The following is a 24268-nucleotide window of genomic DNA, read 5'->3' as shown; positions in this document are numbered from 1 at the left end:
ACAACTCAGTTGCTAAGCGACACGGTCACTAAGCCAAACATCACATGACCACAATGAGCGTACGATCTCACTTCCACTCCAGTCATTAAGTGGAATCACCGTTGATCCTTAAGCAAGACATCACGTGACTGCGACTTGCAGTTTTACTGCTGGCTTCTCCATTGACTCGGCTTGTCGGAAGCCAGCTGTGAAACACACAAATGGCGATCACATGACTGCAGGATGTTTTGATGGACATAAACGCCCGCTGGTTGCAAAGTGCCTGAATCTTGATCATGTGACCACAGGGACACTGTGACAATCGTAAATGCAAGGACTGGTCGTAAAGTTACTCTTCAGCACCACCGTAACTTTGAACAGTCGCTAAACAGGGCAGTCATTAAATGAGGTCTGCCTATATTAGGACTGTACAGTGCCTATGAATGAGGTACTTAGTGACATTCAGATTTATGTAACACCTCTTTCAAATAGTTAAAAGTAGCTGTGTCATTTGCAAGGCTTGTGTAACTGCTTCCGATGCAGCCCTCAACTTTCATTGTGAGATAGTTGTACTTCCGTATGCATGTGTAGACAGCCAGAATCAGCTGCTGAAGCCGTCATGAGAGCCTTGCAAATGATGCAGCGGCCTTAACTGTTGGGAACAGGTGCTTCGAACGTATTTCTGCCTGTTGTAAAGCACTTCTGCAAAAAAAATTGCAGTTATTCAAAACAAAAATTAAGTCACAATTTCTAAACAGTTTCTGTTTAGTGCATTATGTCATTAATTAGCACACCCCTTGTTGATGGTATTTGCCAACATTTTAGGATTTCCTTAAATGCAAATCAAATACGAATGTGTGTGTGATATAATCCCCCAGACAATTTACATAGGCAGTGTTTTCCTGCAGAGGTAATTTGGGGATATTGTTTTCATCTTAAAGTGAAAATGCTTCCAAGAATAAGAATCGCCTTTTGTCTTTAAAAAATTGAAATTGGTATGTGTTATGCATCCCTTAGAAATGTTGTCGAATTAATTAATAAGATCTGTAACTTTTGTTACCTCTTTTCTACAATCTGTCGGAAGTCGGGGATTAATTTAGCAATGTGGATTTATTTTTTACTGCAAAATTTATTCTGAATTAATCCAACCTTCTAGCACTATATACCACTATGCAATAGTAAACACGTCCCTGTTTTTCACTCACAACAGTTGCCTTTTTGTACTCAAAAAGCAAAATCCAAAGCAACCATCTTAATCTTGCTTTTGAAATATTTTGCTCTCAGCCAGTGAAACAACAACAACAAATAATGATCTAGGAAGATGAATTTCAGTGTGCCTAATAATTCTGTTTCTGAAAACCAGAGGGAGGGTAAAACGAACAGATAAACAAAATACTCAAAGAAATGTATTGATTCTTGCTATTGGAACCTTTTTTTTCATTAAAGTAATAATGGGGGGAGGGGGGAAACATCCTCAGTGGAATAAAACAACCTACAATGTAAATAAGTTCTTTAACCATGTATTTGCCTTTTTAATCGACATTCTACTACCCTAAGATAGATTTGAATGTACCTCTGAAACACATTAAATTAATTGTTTCAGTTTTGATCCCTGAAGCTGTACTACTGAATATTATAATGTATGTTGATTGGCTATAGAAACTAGAGGCTTTCTACAGCAAGGTGAAGCGGGTTCTCTTGGTGCTTATCGTTATTCTTGGGATTATTGTTTTTAATTCTTTTTAAGTTTCGGCTTGTTTTCCATCCAAATATTAAGGAGGATTGAGAGTGAATAATTGTCTCCCTGTTATTATTTTTCAACTAAATTTGAAGGTATTAGCATTTTCCTACAGGTTGAATCAGCTGTTTTGAACTTTCAGTTTTCTGCTTCTACTTTCCCTGGGGAACTGTCTGCTTATCACTTTCACTTGTGTAAACATATTCTGTAACTCCTTCATATCCTCAACTTTCGCTAGTTAAGCTCCTAGGGGGCGCCATAATCTACTGCTTGAGGCATGGAGGATCTTAAACAAACTTTCCCTGGCTTCCACTGAGATTTCAAACAGATTCTTTCTGATTCTTACCAAGTTTTTATGCAAGGCCTTCAGGACATTGTGGAAAATATGAGCTTTAAAATGTGTCACTTGAATGGGGATGTCATGGATGGAATTGAAGAATTTAACAGCGACAGAAATTTCTCTTTGACTTCTCTTGAAATGCTGGATGAAGATTGGATAGTCAAATTGAAGAAATTAAAGGGAGAGATCGAGTTGCAAGCCGTAAATGAAATTGATTTTTGGGGTTATTACTGTATTTTATTTATATTTATTTTTCAAATTTTGCGACCACCCATCTCCCCCCAGAAAAGGGACTCTGGATGGTTTACAATAAAGCTAACAAGTTAAAAACAATAAAACCATAAATAGTATATAAATTGTAAATTCAAATGTAAAATACAAATATAAAAAATAAAATCCAGATGGCAGTAAAAGATCTAATTCAGTTCATATGTATGTGAAGAGCACCCTAAGGCACCAGCCATCCCCAAGAATAACTACTCCCCTTCCCGCCCCAAGTGAGGTGGCAGAGCCAGGTCTTCAGGTTCTTCCGGAAGGTCAGGAGAGATGGGGCTCACCTCACCTCCGGGGGAAGAATGTTCCAGAGGGTGGGCACCACTGCACAGAAGGCTTGCCTCCTGGACCCCACTAGGTGGAATTGTTTTAAGGATGGGGTCCATAGCATGCCCTCCCTGCATGACCAGGTGGGACAGGTCGATGTCATGGGGATGCGACGGTCCCTCAGGTAGTCTGGCCCCATGCCATGTAGGGCTTTAAAGGTGATAGCCAACATCTTGAATTGGACCTGGAAGCAGACTGGCACCCAGTGCAGCTTGCGCAAGAAAGGTGTTACATGTGCCGATCTTGGGGCACCAATAATTGCCTGCGCAGCTGCATTCTGGACCAGCTGCAGCTTCCGGATACTCTTCAAGGGTAGCTCCATGTAGAGTGCATTGCAATAGTATTTACGGGAGGTCTCCTGAAGAGAAGTTGGAGTTTTTGAGGGGGGCAATTGGGCTGTTTGATTTCTGTAAGAAAAAAGCTCTGTGCGTATTATGGGGATATGTAAATGCTTTGGTCTATTTTGAAGTGGGATGAGGCTTTAAGATTATCTTTCTGGATTGCTTTTAGGGTTTGGTTTATTTCATTTACGTTTAAGAATTTGGATTAAGATTACTAAAGTATAAAAGAAAAAAACATATTGCTTGGTTTTGGGTTTAATATGATTAAGATTATTAAAATTGTTGTATTATTCAGTATAATGGTAGACAATTTGTGTGTTTTTTAGTTTGATCTTTATTATAGTAGACAGGAATGTATAGAATAGTAGTAGGAAGGAAATAACTAAATAAATGTTATCTTTCAGGGGGTAGTTGATTAGGAGAGATATACACACCCACCCACACACATATATACAGTGTGTTTGTGTGTGTGTGTGTTCTCTTTCTTTTAATATAAGGGAATGGAGCAACTGAATTTAGTGATTTTTATGATGCGTCAATGGAATGATTTATAGAAATAATGTGATTTTGCTTTAATATAGAGTGACGGATTGATTAGGGAAAATTGTTGTATATCCTTGCTGTTAAAAGTCAGAAGTCACCTCTTTTTGTATCTTTAAAAAAAAATTTCTCTTGCGTTTTCACACTTGTTTAGTTTTTTCTTTTTTCTTTTTCTTTGTAGTTTTTTGTTTTTCTGTAGCTTTTATCTTTGTTTGAAACTCAATTAAATTCTTACAAAAGAGAGAGAGAGAGAGAGAGAGGGAAAGAAAAGAAAAGAAAAGAAAAGTCCCAAAAAGGAGGTACTGGTAAACCACTTCTTCAGTGGTGTGAAGAAAACTACACAAATGTGTTCATGGAATCACCAAGAGTCAGGCTTCCCTTGAAGGAGAATTTGCTTTAATTACATCCTGAGAAGAAACCTTACATAGAAAAAAAAGAGAAATGATCTTAAGAATTGTATTGTGTTCGCGCACATGTTCATATATTTGATGACTTGCTTGACTTCATCATTTTGACAGAACCTCCATAGTAGAAGGTTGCATTCAAACTATCCTTATTTATAATTGGTCCCTTACAACCTCATTGGAGGAATTAGCAAAGTAATTATTAAAATAACATTTCACTGACATTGAACTTCTATATTATTATGTAACCCATAGCTTTAGATCCATAACTAGCATTACTTTGCATAGCAGGACAGGTGGCAGAGAAATATTTGGAATAAATGAATGTTAGATACCTTAACTGATGTGTGTAACTTGGTTCTGTTTAAGAGCCTGATGGTAAGCCATCTCAGAATGGCCTTTTAATAGGCAGCCGCAGGGAAATAAGCTCAGCTTTCACCAAAAATAATCAGTTTCAGAATAACTAGATTTTGTTTTAAAAAAAAAAAACTTAACCTGAACATGTGATACATCAACCTTAAATTAAATTACTTATTTAATTAGATGCCATTGAGTTGGGCTTAAACATTTTTTGATTATACAGTCCAATCTGTGCTATTTTGACCTGTTTTTAGTAAGTGTTTTAACTTCGTCTGTAATCACTCATAGCTCACACTTCGATTTGATATTTCCATTTGTAAAGGTTTTCAGTATAATATCTCCATTAAAAATGTCAGCTTTGAAGAAGCTGATTTTTCGATCGTTCAGAAAATTCCGAGACTATTTTCAAAACTGAATCGTCTTTTTTTTCCTTGCATAATATCAAACACATTGTGTATTGACTCTATGCCTTTGTGCTGTTTAATCTCAGAGCCAGACGTGACTGGGGTGGCATATAAGCCTAGCAAATAAATGGAATTGGTTTTTAATTGTGTGTTTTATTAAAAATTAGTTTTAACGGTATCTCCCTAATTTTTTTTTCCCTCCTTAGTGGTGCAATTTGTGCATTGATTTGGTGGCATTCACCAGTGAGATATTCAAAGGCGCTGTTTTTCAGTCCTTGGATGGCATTATTGTTTCAGCCAATTGTAAACTGCGAAAAATCTTCACACTGAAGTCAAACCCCCTGGACCCCGCAGATGATGATGGTATGTTAAGCTCGGCTTCCTGGAATTCCATTTGGCTAAGCTGTGTTTCACAATACTGGACTTATCTTTCAAATCTCTGTGATACATTATCTAAAGGTTTAGATGATTTCTTAGCAATGAATGGGTACATAAGTCATAGTATGCACATTTCTGGCTCATGGATAGTCAGCGACCTTTCCTAAGTGTGGTTACAAATGTGGTTCAGCATTTACATTTTTATAAAGCAGCACTTTTACTAAACTGCACTGAAGATACTGTTTCAACTTTAAATTAGCATACAAACTGCTAATAATCTACCTTCAGGTAAGTTTTTCATTAAACACTTTGAAAGAAAGCTTGTTCTTCAATTATCAAAGGTTTTTCTACTGAAATATGTCATTTTCTCAAGGTGGCTTCTAAAATGAAATTGCAGAGACTACTCATGGAAAATCTGGCCATTATGGAAATTGGACTTTTGAAGAAGGAAAAGAGTTGATGATAAACTAGACATTAAGTCTCTTCCTAATAATGTGTATTCATGAATTCCTATTATTCATCAGCTACATATTTTATTTGAACTGTACACCATCTCCTTGACTAAACAATAAAAAACATTTTTTTCACCCTTCAGCCCGGCTTATCAGAATTTGGGTTGCATATCATCCAGTTGATGCTTTCCTTGTTTTCTACCCAGACTAGATACCTCAGCCTTCAAATATACTCTACAAAAGGAAGCAGTAAAAGGTGCTGGGAAACAATAATTAAAAAGCTTCTTTTAGTTTTGTTATATAACGTGAACTTTTCCTCTAGCTTATGGCTTGTCTGAGTCTCCTTGCTTTGCTTCTTTTATCCTTTTTTTAATGTCTTTTTTGGTTCATCCAAAGCTATTTGTGATTGCTCCCTGTTTATTGCACTGTATTATGGACTGCACCAGTTCGTTTTTGGGGAAAAGCCAGGCGGATGAGGCTAGATCTTGGGGCAGCATTTTTGATTATCCCCACCCTAACTTACTGATCCTGTAAATTTTCCTTCTTGAATGTATCATCCCAGGGGACCGCTTGTCCCCAAAAGTTTTACAGACTGTCTTTCAACTACTCTACTTCTGTGATTGGTCCTATTTGTGGAAATGAAACACACAGGAGAAGGTAAACGTGGTAGAGGTTTGATTTGAGAGTGGAAAACTGAACTGTTTAAAAAAAACCTTTCATTTTCTTAGTCCTGCTCTGAAATGGAGATCTCAATAAACTGTTGTTGATGTAACAGTGGAATTCCAAGTGTCCTTCCACACCCAAAATACTGTCTCCACCATGTACTTCTGCCTTTCTGTATCAGAACTAAGAGCAGCTATAGCATGACCAGCAACAGAGAAATGAGCAATAGGCTATCTCTGGTATTCCAGATATTGAACCACGATTCCCAGAATCCTCGGGAAGCATAGACCTTGGTGAAGGATGTTGGGAGTTGAAGTTCCACATCTGGATTTTTATAGGCTGCTTATCATGAGAGAATTGTGTTACATGGATGCCTAAAATGCCATTCTCAGGCAGGGACTCCAGGAGTTGAAGTTCAAGGCATTGGGGGGTTCATAGCCTTTGGGGCACAGTCTAGGTACCAGTGAGGGATATGAGAAGACCCTTCAGTCCTCGGATTTTCTGTGTTGCTGCTTCACCAAACATTTCCTAGCCAGGTAAATGGGAAGGAGCTGGTGGAACAGTCAAGATGCCTAACTCATTATTATTTAAGTTGAAGAAAATCTGACAGGGATATGGTGCTTGGTTTAGGATATGACTAAATGATAAATCATAAAGTTGGAAAGAGCCATGTAGTCCATCTTCTCTGTGCTCACTTCAGGAATCCAAATTAAAGCATCCCTGAAACATGTCTGTTCAGCCCCTGCTTGACTACATCCAGTAAAATGGAGCCTGCCGCCTGCCTTAGTAATTGGTTCCATTGATGAAATATTGTTACCGTTAGGATGTTTTCCTTAACATTCAGTTGGAATTTGCCTTCCTATAACATAAAGCTATTTTTTTTCATATCTGTAGTCTAGGACAATAGAGAGCAAATCCTGGCCTCCATCTATTCAACACCTTTTCAAATACTTGAAAAATCTTTTCTCAAGAGTCTTTTTCCAAAAGTAAAGATGCCTTGTTTTCTCAGGCGTTAGTTTCCAGTCCACTATCATCCTCATTACTTTTTTTGTACGTGTTCCATTTTGGCAGAATCCTTCCTCAAACTTTAGATCAGGTCTTGGAGAACAGAGAAGAACTTTCACTTTCTGCAGTGTAGAAAGCCTACCTTTATTAATAAATCCCTAAAATGCGTTTGGTTTTTTGTAGGCTTATCATACTGCTGATGTATATTCAGCTAATGTTCAACTACAAGGATCCTCCACTTCAGAACATTGGTGACAACATTAGTTTAAAGACATAGACCATTTGACAGTGAAGAATTCTCCCATTCTGTGAGGCAGTGGTGAGTGGCCTCTGGAAGGAAGGAACAGTTAGAAAACTGTTTTGAAGTTTTGTTAGCTTAGTTTCACAAATGTTATGGAATTTAGTTCCACTTGGCCACAACTCACATGCTGCAGGCCTTCATGTAGCTTCTCAGAGAAAAAGGATAAAGTTTTAGAAGATTCTATGCAATTATTGTCTCCCTAGAGCCAGGTGGTGAATTCTGAATGCACCTACTAGTGAATAAATGTTATCATGATCTAAACAGGTAAGTTGTTTTTTCCTTCCTGGCCTAAACTTCTGCACTCTGATCCAAATATATCAGTATTGGTTCTTAAAGGAAAAGGTGTTGCCCTGGAGATGGCATTTTAATTGTGCATTTATTCTCTCTAGGTGATTTGAACGTGCATGGCTTTGGTTTTCAGGGATTGGCAATTTGTTGTGCAGAGCCGTGGCATCTGCGCAGGCAGCTTTTGCTTGCATTACCTGCTTGATTGGTTGTGTGTCAGTCTGGAATGTAGTCTGTCATATTGAAATGTTTATTGAGAGGTCTTCACAAGAGTGACAACCAAATGAGGTTGAGCTAGGTGGCATTGTGTTCTAGTTAGCCTGACATGGAAGTCAGCATTTCCAGTGTTTGCGTGTGATTACACTGTGCTGTACAGGGCATGGAATTATAAATATCTCTACTTGGATACATTGGGAATGTCTGGAAGATTGGTCACAAACCATTAGAACTGTGATTGGGGGAAAGAGATTTTCTTCCCTTTGAGACTCTGATACCTGTGATGCATGTTTTGTCTTAGATTTCATGGCAGTTCCTTTTTTTTTTTAATCTTTCCAATGTTACTTCATAATGTAGGTTAATGTTTGGAATATTTTAAGCCAGTTAGTAAGTTAGTAATCTTCCCAGAGAACTTTCATTATTGGGTAGATTAAAAACACAATATGTAAAAAATAATAAAGAAGCTATTCCAAGTCCTGAGTGTAGGAATCAAGCCTGCCTCTGACTTGGAAAGTGAAACTCCTTCAGAGTCAGAGGAGGAATTGGAAACTTACCAGTCCGAAACTGGGAAAATGAAACTCCAGGCTGAGTCAGCAGCGCAGGAAGAATCCACAGCACTGATTGGGCAGGATCCGGAGGAGGATTTGAATACACCAATCAGCGCGCGCCAACAATGAGCTGAAAAACGCACGCAGGAGAAGGCAGCCCAATTGGCTACAGGAGACTCCAAGCACACCAAAGAACGGTATAAAAGTCAGCCATGTGGAGAGTGAACTGCCGGAGACAACCTATCCTCTAAGCCTGCAGCTTCAGAAGAAGAGTCCTTACCGGCTTCGGAGGCAGCATCTGTGGCCGAAGAGGAATAAGCGCCTGAGCTCCACACCAAAGAGGAATTGAATCTTGCGTCTGCTGCAACTGAGGAACCAGCATCAGCCGTGCCCAGTAGTCTTCACCTCGCGTCCAGCCTTGAAACTCCGTGATCTCCTCAGCAGTGTAGTCAAGCCGAGAGGTTCCCACGTCGGTGCTTGTCCTCAGTCCGGTGCAGTCGCACTTCACAGACTCAGCTGTGCTTGGGTCTTTCATGACTATCTTGTTCAGGATCTGAGTTCCTGGCCACACCGGGGGTTCCAGCCAAGTTCAGCCTTGCTTCCAGTCTCCAGCCTAGCTCCAAGTACCCAGCCTTGAGAATCCAGTCTAGTCCGGGGCTTCCAGCCGAGTCCAGCCTTGCTCCAAGATGCCCATCCAGAGAATCCAGCCTAGTCCGGGGCTTCCAGCCAAGTCCAGCCTAGTTACAAGTTTCAAGCCTTGTTCCAAGTCTCCAGTCTCAAGAACTCAGCCCAGTCAGGGGCTTCCAGTTGAATCCAGCCTTGTTCAAGTTTCAAGCCTTGTCTCCAAGCCTTCAGTTCAGAGTACCCAGCCTAGCCCAGAACCCTCAGCCTGGTCTAATTTTGTTCTGAGCTCAAGTCCTGTTCCAAGTCCTCAGCTCATTCCTGTCTGCTGCTTGTAGTTCTGCTTCTAGGTCTGTTGAGCCAGTGATTCGGTGCCAGTACCGACCAGTACTGTTCCAGTTCGAGAACTGTTGCCTCCAGCCTTGCATTCCAGTTGAATCCAGTCAACCTTTACAGTGGAAGGTCCTGTTCCCTGCCCTGCTGTGTTCCAATTGGGCTTGTTTCACCAAGTTTTCACATATCAAGGACTTATTTATTGTAAATAGTTATTTAATAAAGAATATTCATTGAGAACCTGTCTGGTGCATAGTCCGAACAGGACACTGAGGCACTTCAAAATGGAAGGGAACAAGTGAGCTGTAATTGATGTGTAGTTGATCCAGTATTATTTAACTTGCTCTTGCTGTAGAGATGAACAGCTTAAGAAAAATACGTTGTTTTTTTTGCATAGTGCACAGTTCACTGTTATACATCAGTCAGACATAATGAACCTGCTTTTCTTTATTCACATCAGGTGCTAATTATCTAAGACCTATTAAAAGCTATAGCATTACTTTAGTTTAATATAAAGCTTCCTGCTTTATTAGGATTCATGCAAGAATGTTTCCCATTGAATTATGTTATATTATGTGGGTACTATTAGGGTTTCTTAGTAGCTAGGGTGGGAGCCAGTTTGGTGTAGTGGTGAAGGCACCAGGCTAGAAACTGGGAGACTGTGAGTTGTAGTCCCACCTTAGGCACAAAGCCAGTTGGGTGACCTTGGGCCAATCAGTCTCTCTCAGCCCTAGGAAGAACGCAATGGCAAACCACTTCTGAAATCTTGCAAAAAAAACCCTGCAAGGACTTGTCCAGGGAGTCTTTAAGAATCAGACATGATTGAATGGATTTTAAAAAAAGTAGGTAGGGTGGCGTCTCAGGCCCTACTGAGCAGGGTTGAGCATATTCTCACTTCTATCCAGCCACCTGCTCCATTTTTCATCAGAATCCAAATTCCAGAGAACTTTTTATTCTATTTGTTTGCCATTCTGATCTGCTTCTTATATGTGTCACTATAAAGACAAGGTGTGTGAGCTATGAATATTCTGCTTCTATTTTGTGTGCTTCTTGACAGTTCTTATTTCTTCTCAAGTCCATGAGATGTAAGGACTGTGACCACCTTAGGATCTGTCTTTCCCTCATAGCTCACAGCACCATTACCTGAGACACTTTATGAAATAGTCTTCAGCTGTCTAAGGGAGTATCTCAATTTTCTTTCGAGATCCTGCCCCTCATCCCCACCCCCCACCAGGCCAGGAATTATGAACAGATACCCATTTTTGGCAGGAAACAAAGTGGTGAAGATGTGATCTGATCTTCTTTGGATAAGCAGGAGAAATATGTATATAAATTCATTGGCATGTAGCTTTACCTCAGCATATGCTTAACTAGGGAGGCCTATCTTAGTTTTAATGGAGAAAGCCAGCCTGGTATGTCCTGGGCATTCATACAGAAGAGGAATTGCAGAGGAAAGCATAATTATGCCTAGTTATTTTTACAAAAGCAGTGAACAGAAAGTTGTCTCATTTGTGAAACAATAGAGGCTAATTATTCCGCACAGAAGTTGGAAACTTTCTATTCATTTTAATCAGGATTAGAGCAGCAAGGCTGAGCCTTTGGGGTGAAACACAGAATTGGGAATCAGCTGGATAAGTCTATTTCTTTCTGTAAAGCTTTTTGGATATTTCTCTGGAGGCTGAGCTGTATCTTCATGTTTTGTTTCAGCTTTTTCATTTCTTATTAAACTAGGACATTGATATGCTTCCTGATACAAAATGATTGGCAGACTCCTCAGGGTCTCCTCCTAGAGCCTCTCCCTTTATCCATGTGGGAGTTCTCTTTGTTTTTTTCCTAATGTTGTAACTCATTGTGTACAACAGCATGATTCACTCGAGTTTTGTTCTTTGCAGTAATGTCCTTCTCCGTTACTGATAATCAGCATTCCTCTGGGCTTGTCAAGTAACATGCATGTCTGGCAGACTGGTTTTGCAGGGCCAGGACAAGCCCCTATATGCTTAGAAAATAATACTCTTTGCAGAGGAAACAGATTGTGCTGTTTAATTGTGTAGGTTAGATTCAGTGAGCAAAGAACAAAGGCTTCATATTCATGTAACTTTAGTGCTGAGGGTGTTGAGTTCATTCTGATATTAAAAGAAGCTGCAGTGGATGTTTTTCACTTTAAGAAGTGGAACAGCACAGTAGCAGCACAGAACAGATGAAACCTGGGCCAAAGTATTTGAGTATTTGGGTACTCAAATATATTGACCTCACTGAGGTTACTTACAAGAGGAGTTTCATGCATAGCATAACTGCATTAGAGATCACAGAACAATCTGCACAATCTAAATTGTGAGAACAGCTAATTGCTGAGCATTTTTAACTGCAAAACTCCCCTGAAATCTAATTAATTCTTATCTGCACACATAAATTATTTTAAGAGTAGGCTAAGAGCAATCATGTTTATACAATTAGGCTTTCTGGAAAGAACACACAGCTGGTGACTAGTTGTAGGTTTATACAACTGAAAAGATTGAGGTCATTGTCTTGACCAACCATTCTAACAAGGTAGAAATTAATTATCTGATCCCAGAGTGCACAGTATGTGACTTCATAGCCAGATGCAACCTCCCAAAGCCTGGGGCATTGTCTTCTAAAATGTGTTGTTGAACTGTATTTTTGAATCTGTCAAAAAGGGAAAATAGTTTAATGTATCAGTATAATCATATTAACAATATTAGGAGTATGTGAATCTATCAATATCAGATTTGAATTTGCAATTCAGTGAGTTGAATTTAGTTCAGATACTTTGTTTAACTTGATTAAAAAGTGTGTTTGCAGGTATAAAAGTTCATTTAATCTTAAAATGGATTCAGAAGGGTCTGATTTGCCATGATGTACTGAATGAATTCAAAGTTTCAAACTGAAGGGGTGATTCGATCAAATTACCTTGAATTTGAAGTTTTTCATAGCCTTACTTAATGTAAACTTAATTTAAAGTAAATCAAATTTAGTTTTCTCCTTGATTCATCCACTTCTTGTTCTAGTTATACTCACATTTTGGAATGAAAGTCCTGTCACTCTACTCAAAAGCCAGGTGGTGCTCCTCAACCCTAAAAACATTGCATGTATCAATTGTCAGTATCAAGTCCATTTGGATTTCATCAAATGTTTTTATCTAGGTATCACTTACTCTTATTTTAGAATACCAAAGACAAAAAAGAAATCATATCACCCTGCGCCACATTATTCTGGATCAGCTATAGCTTCTGAGTGGTCTTTAAGCCCCTGTAGAGCTTATTACATTAATCCATTCGTGAGGTGACTAAGGTGTGAGTGATTATCTGAAAGGCCTCCCGGCTCAGGAAAGGGTGCAAATGGTGCACTAGATGTACCTGTACAAAGGCCTTCTTGACCATAGCTGCAGCCTGCTCTTCAAGCAGAAGTTCTGACAACCCCCAAATTGCACACCTGTCTTGAACGGGCAAGTGCAACTCCATCCAAGACCAAAGATGGAACAGCCCAGAATTAGGGGCCCAAATATCATCAAGTACCCAGTCTTTCCAGGATTGGGTCTGAGTCTGTTTTTCCCTCTCCAGACTTGCACAGCATCCAGACATTGGGACAGGACCTCAACATACTGATAGTACCTGACCTCAAACCGACATATAATGTCACCCAGCAGTTTCAGTTGGTGTTAACGGGGGGTGGGGGGGTGGGAGGAATCAAATCCAAGATCCCTTACTTGTAGGGAACCACAGGGCTCAGATGAGAGCATTGAGCCCTGTGGTTCCCTACAAATAAGGGACCTTGGACTTGATTCTCAGTCCCCCCCCCATTAACATCAACTGAACCCAGCCACAAAGAAAAGAGCAGAACCACCACAAAACGGTGCCCCCACCCCACAAACTCACAGAACAATAGTGAGATTGATGATACTGACGGCTGCTAAGAGATCAAGCAGCACAAGGAAGGATGCACTACCCCCATCCCTTCTCTGCCAAAGGTTATCAGTAAATGTGACCAATACTGTCTCTGTACTGTAACCCAGCCCAAAACTTGACTGAAATGAGTCCAGATAACCCATGTCCAGGATGCTCTGGAGCCAAAGCCCAACCACCTTCCCTGAAAAGGAAAGGTTAAGACTGACAGTGTCCAGAATTGTTGGTTCCTGTGATGGCTTCTTGAGGAGGGGGTGCACCACCACCTCCTTCAAGGCTGAGGGGACGAGCCCCTCCTTCAAAGAAGCAAATATCACTGAATGGACCTAACGACAAGTCACCTCCTGGAGGTCCTTGATCTAACAAACTCAACTGGAAAACCTGGTCCACTTTCTTGTGAGTCATAGCTGAAAACATATCCAGATAATCCTGTAAGATTCTGCTCCAGGCATCCCCACTGAACCTGTCAAGTTGGATTCCAGCTCCTAGAGAATTTTGCACTTTATCTGCCATTTAGTAAGGATAATCCTCACAGTGCTCCTATGGCTCATCCCCCCTCCCAGCAGTTTTATCTTGATCGTTTACCTACAGTTAGCTAGACTAGACATGTTTTAAGGCAAGATCTCCTCACAACTAAATCTCATTCTGTTCCCTGTATATATTTATTGACATGATTTAGTTCCTTTTAGCCTGAAACTTTCCTCTCACCCTCATGCTCACCCATGTCATCCCATAACTTGTTTAATGCATCAGGTACTTCATATGAATCTAGTTGATTTAAAAATATTAATGTCAAAATGTTTTTATTGGCAAGAAATGATTAAGGTTGAGGTATAATGGTCTCAGTATCCTTTTTGATATTGGGAGCTGTGGCACATCACTTAACTAAATCCTTCTGTTCAGGTAAAGTAAGGAAAATGTCTGGTGGTGCTAGTTTCTAATCTATAAATAATGAGTCTAGCCCAGAAGAAATCTTGGCATCAAATTAAAATCAAATTGAAATTGAACAGATGTGTGGACTTGTTTTCTTTGCTTTCTGATTCTTGACGCTGCTGCAAGGTTCTTTTTATTATGTAACTACGGGAACTAGAAGCTTTTAAAATGTGAATGTTTAATTTCCCAGAACACATTTTGGAAAAATGAGTTCTGGTAAGTATCTCCAATGTACACTGCTGCTGTCATTAGTTTTGACTCTTTGTTCAGATGGTCAGAAGTCTTCGCTATGACTTATTCAGATTGTACCGATCTTCTATTACAGCTGCAGGGCCAGCAGAAATGATTCCTCGAGCCTGTCAGTTAAACGCAGATGTGCCACAAGTCACACAACTGCTGAACATGAATAAGCTGCGCCAAACAGAACAAAAATATAGAGGCCGACCTTTAACTTCACCAGTACTAGGTACCCTTTGTGGTTAATATTTCTTTATTGTATATACTTTGAGACTAAGGACTTTTATTCAAGTGACATTGCCTGTATTCACACATGGCATTAAGCCTTAACATGTCGTGTTGGTTTTGGCTTAGCTTTTGTACAAACCCAGATACTGTGACTTACTCAACAAGCAAGTGCAGTGTGTAAACACAACCGTTCTCTTCAAGGAAGATGCATATTGTCTGAATGCAGAGTCTGTAGTATTTATTGCTATTTGTATTAGTAGTTTTAACTTTTATAGTCTGATTTTTAAAAATTTATAGTTGGCTTGAATGCTCACTAAAAGATAAGTATAAATAAAGTAAATCTAAATAAATAGCTTTTGTAAACAGCCCAAAGATTTTATTTTTCTAAATGGCCTATATTCCTCTCTAAATATGGGAGTGGGTGGATGGACTTAATACATGGCCACCTACATAGAACATTGTTTCCAAGTGGGCCACTTGGTCTATGTCCTTGGAAATGAATGACAGCCATCCACATATATGAGAAACAAGTGGGATTATAAAAAGTAGTACAGGTAGTCCTGGTTTAGTGACTGTAATCTGTTCTGGTGACTGCCTTTAGCAAAATGGTCGTTAAGTAAACATATGACTGAGAGAGAGAGATGCTGTGAACATCACTGGTTGCTGCCATCTCATTTAGATAAAGTTTTCTCATGCAGTGTCCTATGCCTGACCCATCTTTTCCCCTTTTTTTGTCCCATCGTAGGGTGGAGAGATTGCCTAAACATGCTGTCTCTTCCTGAGCTGCTTTTCTCCGGAGTGCAGTGCTTTCTTTAAAAAGTCCAACCACAAGTTAATAAGTTCAGCTCTGTGACCTTCATTAATTGATTAGAACCCTTGGGCTGGCTGGCAGCTGCTGCCTGAAACTTACCAGACCTTAGTCAGTTTGATACTGAAAGCTTTTGTGGTCATAAATGCCCGCATTGGTCAGAAAATAAATTTTTTATCGCCATTTATTTCCATAGTATTTGTGAACAGTCTCTATCCAAGGCAGTCACTAAACAAGGACTGCCTGTAAACCTTTTCATCTTGTCAACTTCACTAATGGGGTGAATAGGAATAATAGGGATCTGGAATTGTTCTTTGTCCCCTTATCTGGCTCCCAAATTATCAGGATCATTATCACTTGCAGAATCCCACGTTGTCACCTCTCAGTCTGAATTTATGATCCATTTCTTGGATATGGCATGGTGTAATGAGAAGTTTGGAACTGCTTTTGAGAAAGAGACAGATAGTGTGATCAAAGCCAATTTAATAAAATTGTTTCATAAAGGATGTTCTTATAGCACTGCTACAAGGTTTGGCTAATCTATAAGTGTAAAGCTATTGCAAGGATGTGCCTCTATATAAATAATCTTATGTGGGGTGTGGTCAGAGATGGCAACATGGAATGCTGTTGGGATGCAACAGTTCTTCTTTGGCATTGGGGGATTCTGGATGAAGAACTGCTGTTGCACTGATTTGGAAACAGAGGACCAGCAGAGGATAAAGTTATTAGAACCAAATTTCCTTTTGAATGTACCCTTTGAATTACTGAATAATTCTAAGCTCCATATTACATTTTGCTTTCTTTAAAACAAAACAAAATTTGAAAATTGTGTGATCTTCCTTCAAGATACCTTTTTGCAAAAAATATGTGTATATTCCCTATGAAACCATATGATGACCAAAATATTAATATAAATTGCAACAAAATTAAAAAGCTGAATAATTGAATTTAAAATATTATGAACCTGTTTCTGTACCTAATATAATTGGGAAAAGGGGTAATAGAGTTCATTTAATTTTGCATTATCAGTTAATGGTATAACTTTTAAAAAACTTTTATTTCATCCTCTTTATGACAACCCATTTAACTTTAATTTTGTAAGACATTTAATTGTGTGTTTGAATAAAAATTCAGGGTATTTCTAGGAATTTCAGTGCTATTTGTTTTTAAAGTTCAAGAACAAATTATGCACGGGATAAAATATAAAAGAAAGGTAGCCAAGATGATTGCAGGTGCATTGGCATGGATTCCTGAAAACATTTAATACCACTATTAACATTTTTAATTCTGAGATGAAGTTACCTGGGTAATTCAGTTTAAATGTCCTTTTAAGTGGTTGTATTTTAATATGAAATTATGCAAATATGATAGCAGAGAGAAATGTTTATATCACAATCAAACCAAATCAGTCTTTTTAAAAAAAAATACTCCCTTAAATCAAGCATGAGTCCTGGTGTCCACATGGACATATCCATGTAACTTTCTTGCAGTGTTTTGAATGTGGTTTGTGTTGCCTTCTTCCAGGTTGTTGTTTTCAATATCCCAGTCTAATATACAGATAGCCAGTTTGGTGTAGTGGTTAAGGCATCAAGCTAGAAACCGGGAGATCGTGACTTCTAGTCCCAAGTGGTATAAAGTGTATAAAGCAAATCGGGTGACCTTGGGTCAGTCACTCTCTCTGAGCCCTAGGAAGGAAGCAGTGGTAAACCACTTCTGAAAATCTTGCCAAGAAAACTGCAAGGACTCATCCAGGCATTTGCCAGGAGTCAACATTGACTCGAAGGCACAAAAAAAGTCTAATATATAGTTCAGAGATTTCCTTGTGGCCTCCTGTATAGTGAGGTCCAAGCCTGCCTACCTCTTTTGAGATTGCCCAAAGTTGGATAGATGCTACCACCTAGCTAATCTAATCAGTCCTTATTGCCTTAATAATAGGTAAAACATGATTAGGGGTAGTCCTGGGTTAACAACAGTAACTGGGACTGGAATCGCTAAGCAATGTGGTCGTAAAGCACAATGTCACATGACCGCATTGCTTAGCAACAGCAATCCCAGCATTTCCCGTTACTGTTGTTAACCGAATCCCACCCGATCCAAGTCGTTCCCAGCTTGGTCCCTCCCAGCCCTGGACCTCAATAAGATAAGTGGAATGATTGCCTATTCTAAAACACTCTCAGACTCATGAGCAGGAATTCAAAGATATCTGATTTATTAAAGAATAGTATGCAGGATCACAAAGAAAGCTGAGAATGATAAAAGCGCACCAAACGCAAACTAAAAACCCTTGGTGCAAATGAGATCCCTCCCCCCGTAGAATCTTCCCAAGTTCACAATCCCAGGTGCTCCTAACGGCTTCTGATAGTCTGCGGGAAAAGTCCTTGAGCAGAGAACATAACCCAAACACATTCCATTGAAATGAACATAGATAACAGAGCTTGGTACAAGGTTTCACAGCAGCTCCCTCCCAAACAGAAACGCGCGTCAGCGCCATGGCATGTGAAACGTTACGATGTACAGTGCACATTGAAACAGTGAACATGACAATAAGGGACTTCCTCCTCTTGAACTCCCTCCACCCCCCATCCCCCCACATCTCGGCCCTTTTGGCCGCCCTGCACAGTGGCACTGTCCTAACAGCCAGGAACCACGCTGAGACAAGGAACAGGTCTCTAGTGTTTTATTACTGCTACATAACAGAGAATCCTAACAAACTGAAGAAGCGTGGGAAAAACCCAGACCTATAAACCCCAAAGGCTAAGGCGGGCCCAATCTGTGTCTCTTTGAATGGCCACCTAATTCCTCAGTACTATGCATGCACTTTACAGCCTGGATGGGAGCCCCCTGCTCACCATCCTCACTCATGACAGGCACTCCTCCTGCTCTGCTCTCACTTAAACTTAGGAAGAAGTATTTCTTAGTTGTAGCTCTGGCTCTATTTTGTTGTAACATTTTTTATATTTAATGCTTCTCTTATTATTTTATTTTATAATTTCATCATTTTATTGTTTTAATGTTATTATATTTTATTGTATTTTATTGCATCCTTATGTTATGACCTGTGGTTACAACAGTAAACTTCACTACTACTCTGAACACTCCTCAGTGGCAATGGCAGTGCTGGGGTTGAACTTTCAGTGTTTCTGCATAAATATGGCCTAAAACATGTTTATGTTTAAACATAAATATGGCCTAAAACATGTTTATGTTTATCTATCATGTTTTAGGTCATATTTATGCAGAAATATTAAAAATTCAAAAGTTCACAAACCTTTAAGTACCACCGTATGTTCTTCCACATATCCTGCCTATTTTCAATGTCATTGTTAATTGTAAGGACAAACCAAAGGACAAGGCTGTACTTTGCCCATCATACAGCCATAAATTATGGCTATGGTAAACCTTCCATCTCAATACATGTTTGTTTCTTCTTTCTAGACTGAAAATTTCTGATTCATTGCTTACAACTAATTTCCCTGAATTACAAATATAATTTTGTTCTACCAAAGAGCAATTCATTGTTCTGAATGCTTTCAACAAAATTAATAAAACGCTCATGTATCCACTTAATCATTATTTGTGTAAATTGACTAACACTTTATACTATTAATTCCTTCAATTCCCGGGCCAGATTAAGTCCTGACTGTTAGTCAATGTAGGAATGTAGGAAGCTTTTTTCTTCTCCATTAATGGGACCATGGTTTAATTGAACACAGAATCAAGCCCAGTTGCTTAAATTGAACAGCTCACCTTGCTAATAGCAATATGCAGTGGTCCACTAAGCACAAATCAAAATTGGTAATTTACTTAAAAACTAGCAATCTTTTCCCAAGTGCTTTTGTTTCCACAGGAGCAGCACCCTCAACTTTTTGCTACTGTTAGTAAGGATAGGCAGGTGCATTTATGTGGAAATTACATTGCCTCACTATGCAAAATACAATATGGTTGTATTGATTTGATCTCCAAAAATACATCTCAGTCCAATTCTGTTTTAAGTTTCTTGAGGTTTTTTAATAAACCTGCATCCCTATAGTCCATTTACTGCAAATCATATCCCTGTTTATTCAGTTCACTTATTGTGCTTGTCAATACCTAGGGATTTCAGAAGCTTCCTCACCTGTTAGAAATGATGAGTTTATCAGTTCTGAATAAAAATGAGACACTTGCATAAAGAATAGTGGTAAAATAAATACCATAGAAAGTGCTTTCTACAGTAAAACCTGGTCATCTAATTTCTAGTCTGGCTTCAATTTGCCTTAAGTCTGGGTTACATGGACACACTAAGGGCCTCACTTGTGGTCCCTAGTATCCTAAGAAAGTGCCCCTGAAAAAGATCCCCCGAACCACATCACCCAAATAGGGCCATTTTGTTGCCCCAAATTAGCTTGATTCTTTGCTATTGCATATTTCTACACATACTTGTAGTTGTGGTGTTGTTAGAGGTGTGAGGATACGTGTACTTTGGAAAGAAAATTAAGTCATGTTGCTGGCTGCAAAGCCAAATTATTTGCAATGAATGTACGATGCCATGAGGAGTGTGGGTCTGGAAATAAGTGTAACAAAGACCAAGGTAGGAAAAAAAATGACTGAATGATTACAAATTATGTGTACTTGGCAAAAAAAAAAAAAACTGGAATAAGTAGATAAATCTGAATACCTTGATAGAATGTTTATTAAAGATGGAAAAAGGAAGAAATTTTAAAATGTGCAAATGGTGGCATATTGGAGGATATATGATCTAATGAATGTAAAAATAAAAATAAAAATGGTCGTAGATAAGAGTGCTTCCATCCATGGGTTAAATGGAAGACAGAATTGAGTATATCAGGAGAATGATAAAAGCAAATTGAACACAGAGGGAATGGGATACATAAGAAGAATGTGTGATAAAAGAAGAAGAGAAGGGTTAAGAATGAATGGGTGTTGAATAAATGTGAATACAAAAGCGAGTCTCATGATTTGGTCATATAGCAAGAATGAGTGAGGATCAAATTATGAATTTAGGAATATGTGAAAGAAGAGTGAATGCTCTGAAAAGGAAGGAAAGACCATGAAAGTGTGGTTGGATGGATGGAGTCGATGAGGTATTCAGAAAGAGAGCCATGAGAAATTTAAATAACAAAAGACCACACACATGAAGTTGTGATGGAAGCAAGGAATGGAGACGTGCGAATGGTGTGGATGTAAACTAAATTTAACCATAACACCTTTGGGTTTTTTTTGTTTTTGTTTTTGTTTTCCCCATCTCATGCCTTTAATTTCTTGGATGCACCATTTTGTGCTCTTTTTCTGTGCTCTGCATAATAGTGTTTGCCCTGAAAGAATAGTGGCTGGAGTGTCTCTGTGTGTGTGTGTGTGTGTGTGCGTGCACGTGTGCATATGTCATAATTAGCCTGAATCTCCCTTCTTTTCGTTTTAATACATTGATCCTTGTCCTGCTCTTGGTTTAAAGAAATGCCTGTCCACTCTGCCACATGATAGCCTTCTGGAGACTCATAGGTCACTCTCATATTGCCTCATATCAGTCTTACCTGTCAAGAAGTGCTGTGCTGTGCGCAGTCCTGCATATGCTGTTGGCTTTGGGAGTTGTGCACAGGGGTTGTATTAAATGAGGGAAATTTATATATCAACAGTATAAAGTATCAGCATGGAGGCAACCAGGGAAACAGCTTGAACTTTCCCCAAATGTATATTTCAATTATGTAGAAATACAACTTAATAAGCTATAAATATATAATTATATTGCAGAACTAATATTTCATGTACCAATTCCATGAAACCGAAAGTGGAAAATAGTTAAAATAATAAGAATGTTAATGGAAAACAAAATTATTTTTTAAAAGCAATTAAAATAGCACAACTTTAGGTTTGGTTGGTAAAGTAGTAAAATAATTAGTGGCTATATCCCTGAGCTATACCACTTTTTTACTTCTTGTTAACTAAAAATGAATGCCTTGAGCTTTAGAGTTTAATCTTTATTTTTAATCTAGCAGTAGGAATAAGAGGTGAATTCTTACGGCATTCCCTTCCTTTCAAAGTCCCCAAACCAGACCTTCTTAGAAAATGAGTATTTTGTTAATTTTAAGCTTCAGTTTAATTAGAAATTCCATCTTTCATCTTTTCCATTTTATTTTAACAGTGTAATTCCAGTCAAACTCAAAAGCCCAAATTACCTTCCCCAATTTTCACCTAAACCTACTTGTTCAATATTAGGAAATACTTGTATGTATGGGTATTGCCAATTAATTGCTATCAGTATGATAAAGATTTTTTTTAAAACTTTTCTTTTCCTAATGGTTATTGGGACAGAGAAAAGAAAATGAAAATGATCAAGTCTGAGGGAAGTATTCCATTGTTCTTTTTATTTTTTGAAATTCCTAATTTTGTTTGGCTAGTCTGTTTTATTTTTGCTACATACAGATTCTGAAGCAAATGTAAGAAATTGCTGGTTCTGACATGATCACAATGGCACTATTTACACACAATAAAGAATAGCAGCAGGGCTGGTAGGAAGAATATTGTGCCAAAACCTGGCTTTCAGCCTCTCACAAATTTCCTTTCCCAGTGAAAGATGCTTTTATTTTTCTACTTTATTTTCAGGGAGCTTAGTAAGTTCTTTTAAATTTCTCTTTGAACGTAATCGTTGGAGATGATGGAGCTGGCTACTGCTGATTATTCTGAAGCCTTTCTGCCTGACATGTCTCAATCTGAAAATGGAAACTGTTTGTTCCTGAAGTCTTTCCTTGGGATTAAATTGAAACAGGAGAAAGTAGAAAGGCTGTACCATTAGAAGAATGATTGTACTTACCTCCTGGGCAGAAAAGTGGCATATGAATCAAATACATAAGTATGTGGTGAAAGAAGGGACATTCATATACAGCCTTTGGCTACCTTGTAATTAAATAAGTGCAAGAATACCATACTTCACCCTTGAGAATTTCTCTGAAAATCTCCTTTGAAAGAAATGTCAAAAGTGAAAAACAACCCAATGTCCAGGGGATGCTGGCCAGCTGTAGGCCAGTAGAAAGCACTGGAATGGACTGCCATATTACGGAGACTTACAGTGAAAAGGAGCTCTCTGCGCTACAGCTTGCAGTTCCCTTTTATTTTAAAGAAAGCACTAGGCAAATGGTTTTGACTAAATAGGAAGCGATTCTCATTAAAATATAAAGGTATGATATGACAAGTAGAATCTTAAAACATCTTATTTAACCAAGACTAAACCAAATAGAATGTTTTTTAGAGAAAATGGAAAATGAATGATCCAGAAGCTAATACTTTCAAATTTTAAATTTAATAACTGAAAAAATGTAAGGATGTATGTTCAGCAGTTAAATTGAGACAGTTCTAAATACATGCTACTGGGAAGAACTCTGTTTGCAGGGCCACAGAAAGATCTTGTCTATTACTTCAGTTCCAAATCAGCTAATTAAACAAAATCACATTCTTACCGAAACATTTTTGTTTCTTCAAATACAGTGAGTCTCAGAATTGGTAGTTGGAACAGATTTTAGGATCTGTTGTTTTATTTGTTTGTGCAATAAGGAGAAAAATTACCAGAGAAATCTGTTCTGAATAGCACAGAAGTCATAGCAGACCAGATAGATACATATTCATTAGGTAAGGCCACTTTTTCTACTTAGCATACAATTTGCTGGCTGATGAACTTATCAATAGTTGCTTTGCCATTATATTGAGGTGACATCACCTACGTTGTAAGGATTGTCAGGGTATACCCAAGGTCGAAGGAATTTTACTGTGTGAATGAGGAAATGCCAAGGCTGTTGTACAGCTGAGAGCAGTAAGTAAGTAGGGGAGAAGGATCATGAGATGTGATTGCCAACACCTGCAAAGTGACTCAGCACATAATAGTGCTTATATAAGTAGTATGGATGAACAGTTCTGTGTTGGGGATAGTGTAAGTGGTGGTGAGTGTTACTATGAGTAGGAATTTGCCATGTATAATTGCTGTGTAAGAATTAGCTTGTAAATTGCTGTATATAGTAAAGACTGTAAATAGTTAAAGAACTGGTCTCAAGCTGATTTCTTCCAGCTCCACTCGAGGATTGCGGTGAAAGCGCAGCTCTGACAAGGATTGCCACCAGAGGTTTATAAACTACATGAGAATGATTGCAGGGTAGCCACTTATATATTTATTATGCAAATTTGTATGGCCATCCATCTTAACAACCAATTCTTCACATTAACATTCCACATAAAATTGGTTGACAGTTGTAGGAATATTTTCTAAGCAAGATAGATCATTGCCATGTTTTGTTTCTGGATTGTCTAGCTAGAATGAATGTTTGTGGTAATACCTGTGTAAGGTAAGACCTGTTAAAAGTATATTAACCACTGTTTATGTATCATGGTTCAAAATATCAAAGTTTTAATTATCTGTTTTGCTATTTAATAGATCCTCCAACCAACCGAGTGTCAGCTACTATACGCAACAGCAAGAGTCAAGATATATCCCACATTGCATTTGGATCTAAAGTTCTTGGGCCACCTCCTCTCTCGGGCCGAAGGTTCACAACGAGGACATCTGGGGAGGTAAGATACATTCTTCTTAAGAACTAATCTGACACCACTAATGTGCAAATAGAAAGACACTGTTGTGCTGAAAACAATTTAAGA

At 38.6% G+C, this 24268-nt stretch overlaps 1 protein-coding gene across 1 annotated transcript in view; it reads left to right on the top strand.

Moving 5' to 3' along the window:
- CFAP20DC (CFAP20 domain containing) overlaps positions 1 to 24268 on the top strand; it is a 213288-nt gene that overhangs the window by 83655 nt on the left and 105365 nt on the right. The window contains exons 7-9 of the mRNA XM_063291508.1: positions 4913 to 5069; positions 14687 to 14827; positions 24048 to 24184. Coding sequence (XP_063147578.1) covers positions 4913 to 5069; positions 14687 to 14827; positions 24048 to 24184 — 435 coding nt within the window. The remainder of the gene's footprint in view (positions 1 to 4912; positions 5070 to 14686; positions 14828 to 24047; positions 24185 to 24268) is intronic.

This window comes from Candoia aspera, chromosome 2 (genome assembly GCF_035149785.1).
Source record: "Candoia aspera isolate rCanAsp1 chromosome 2, rCanAsp1.hap2, whole genome shotgun sequence".
NCBI classification, from domain to species: Eukaryota; Metazoa; Chordata; class Lepidosauria; order Squamata; family Boidae; genus Candoia; species Candoia aspera.
Note: the sequence above shows the minus strand (reverse complement) of the source record. Positions and strands in the feature narration are given on the sequence as shown.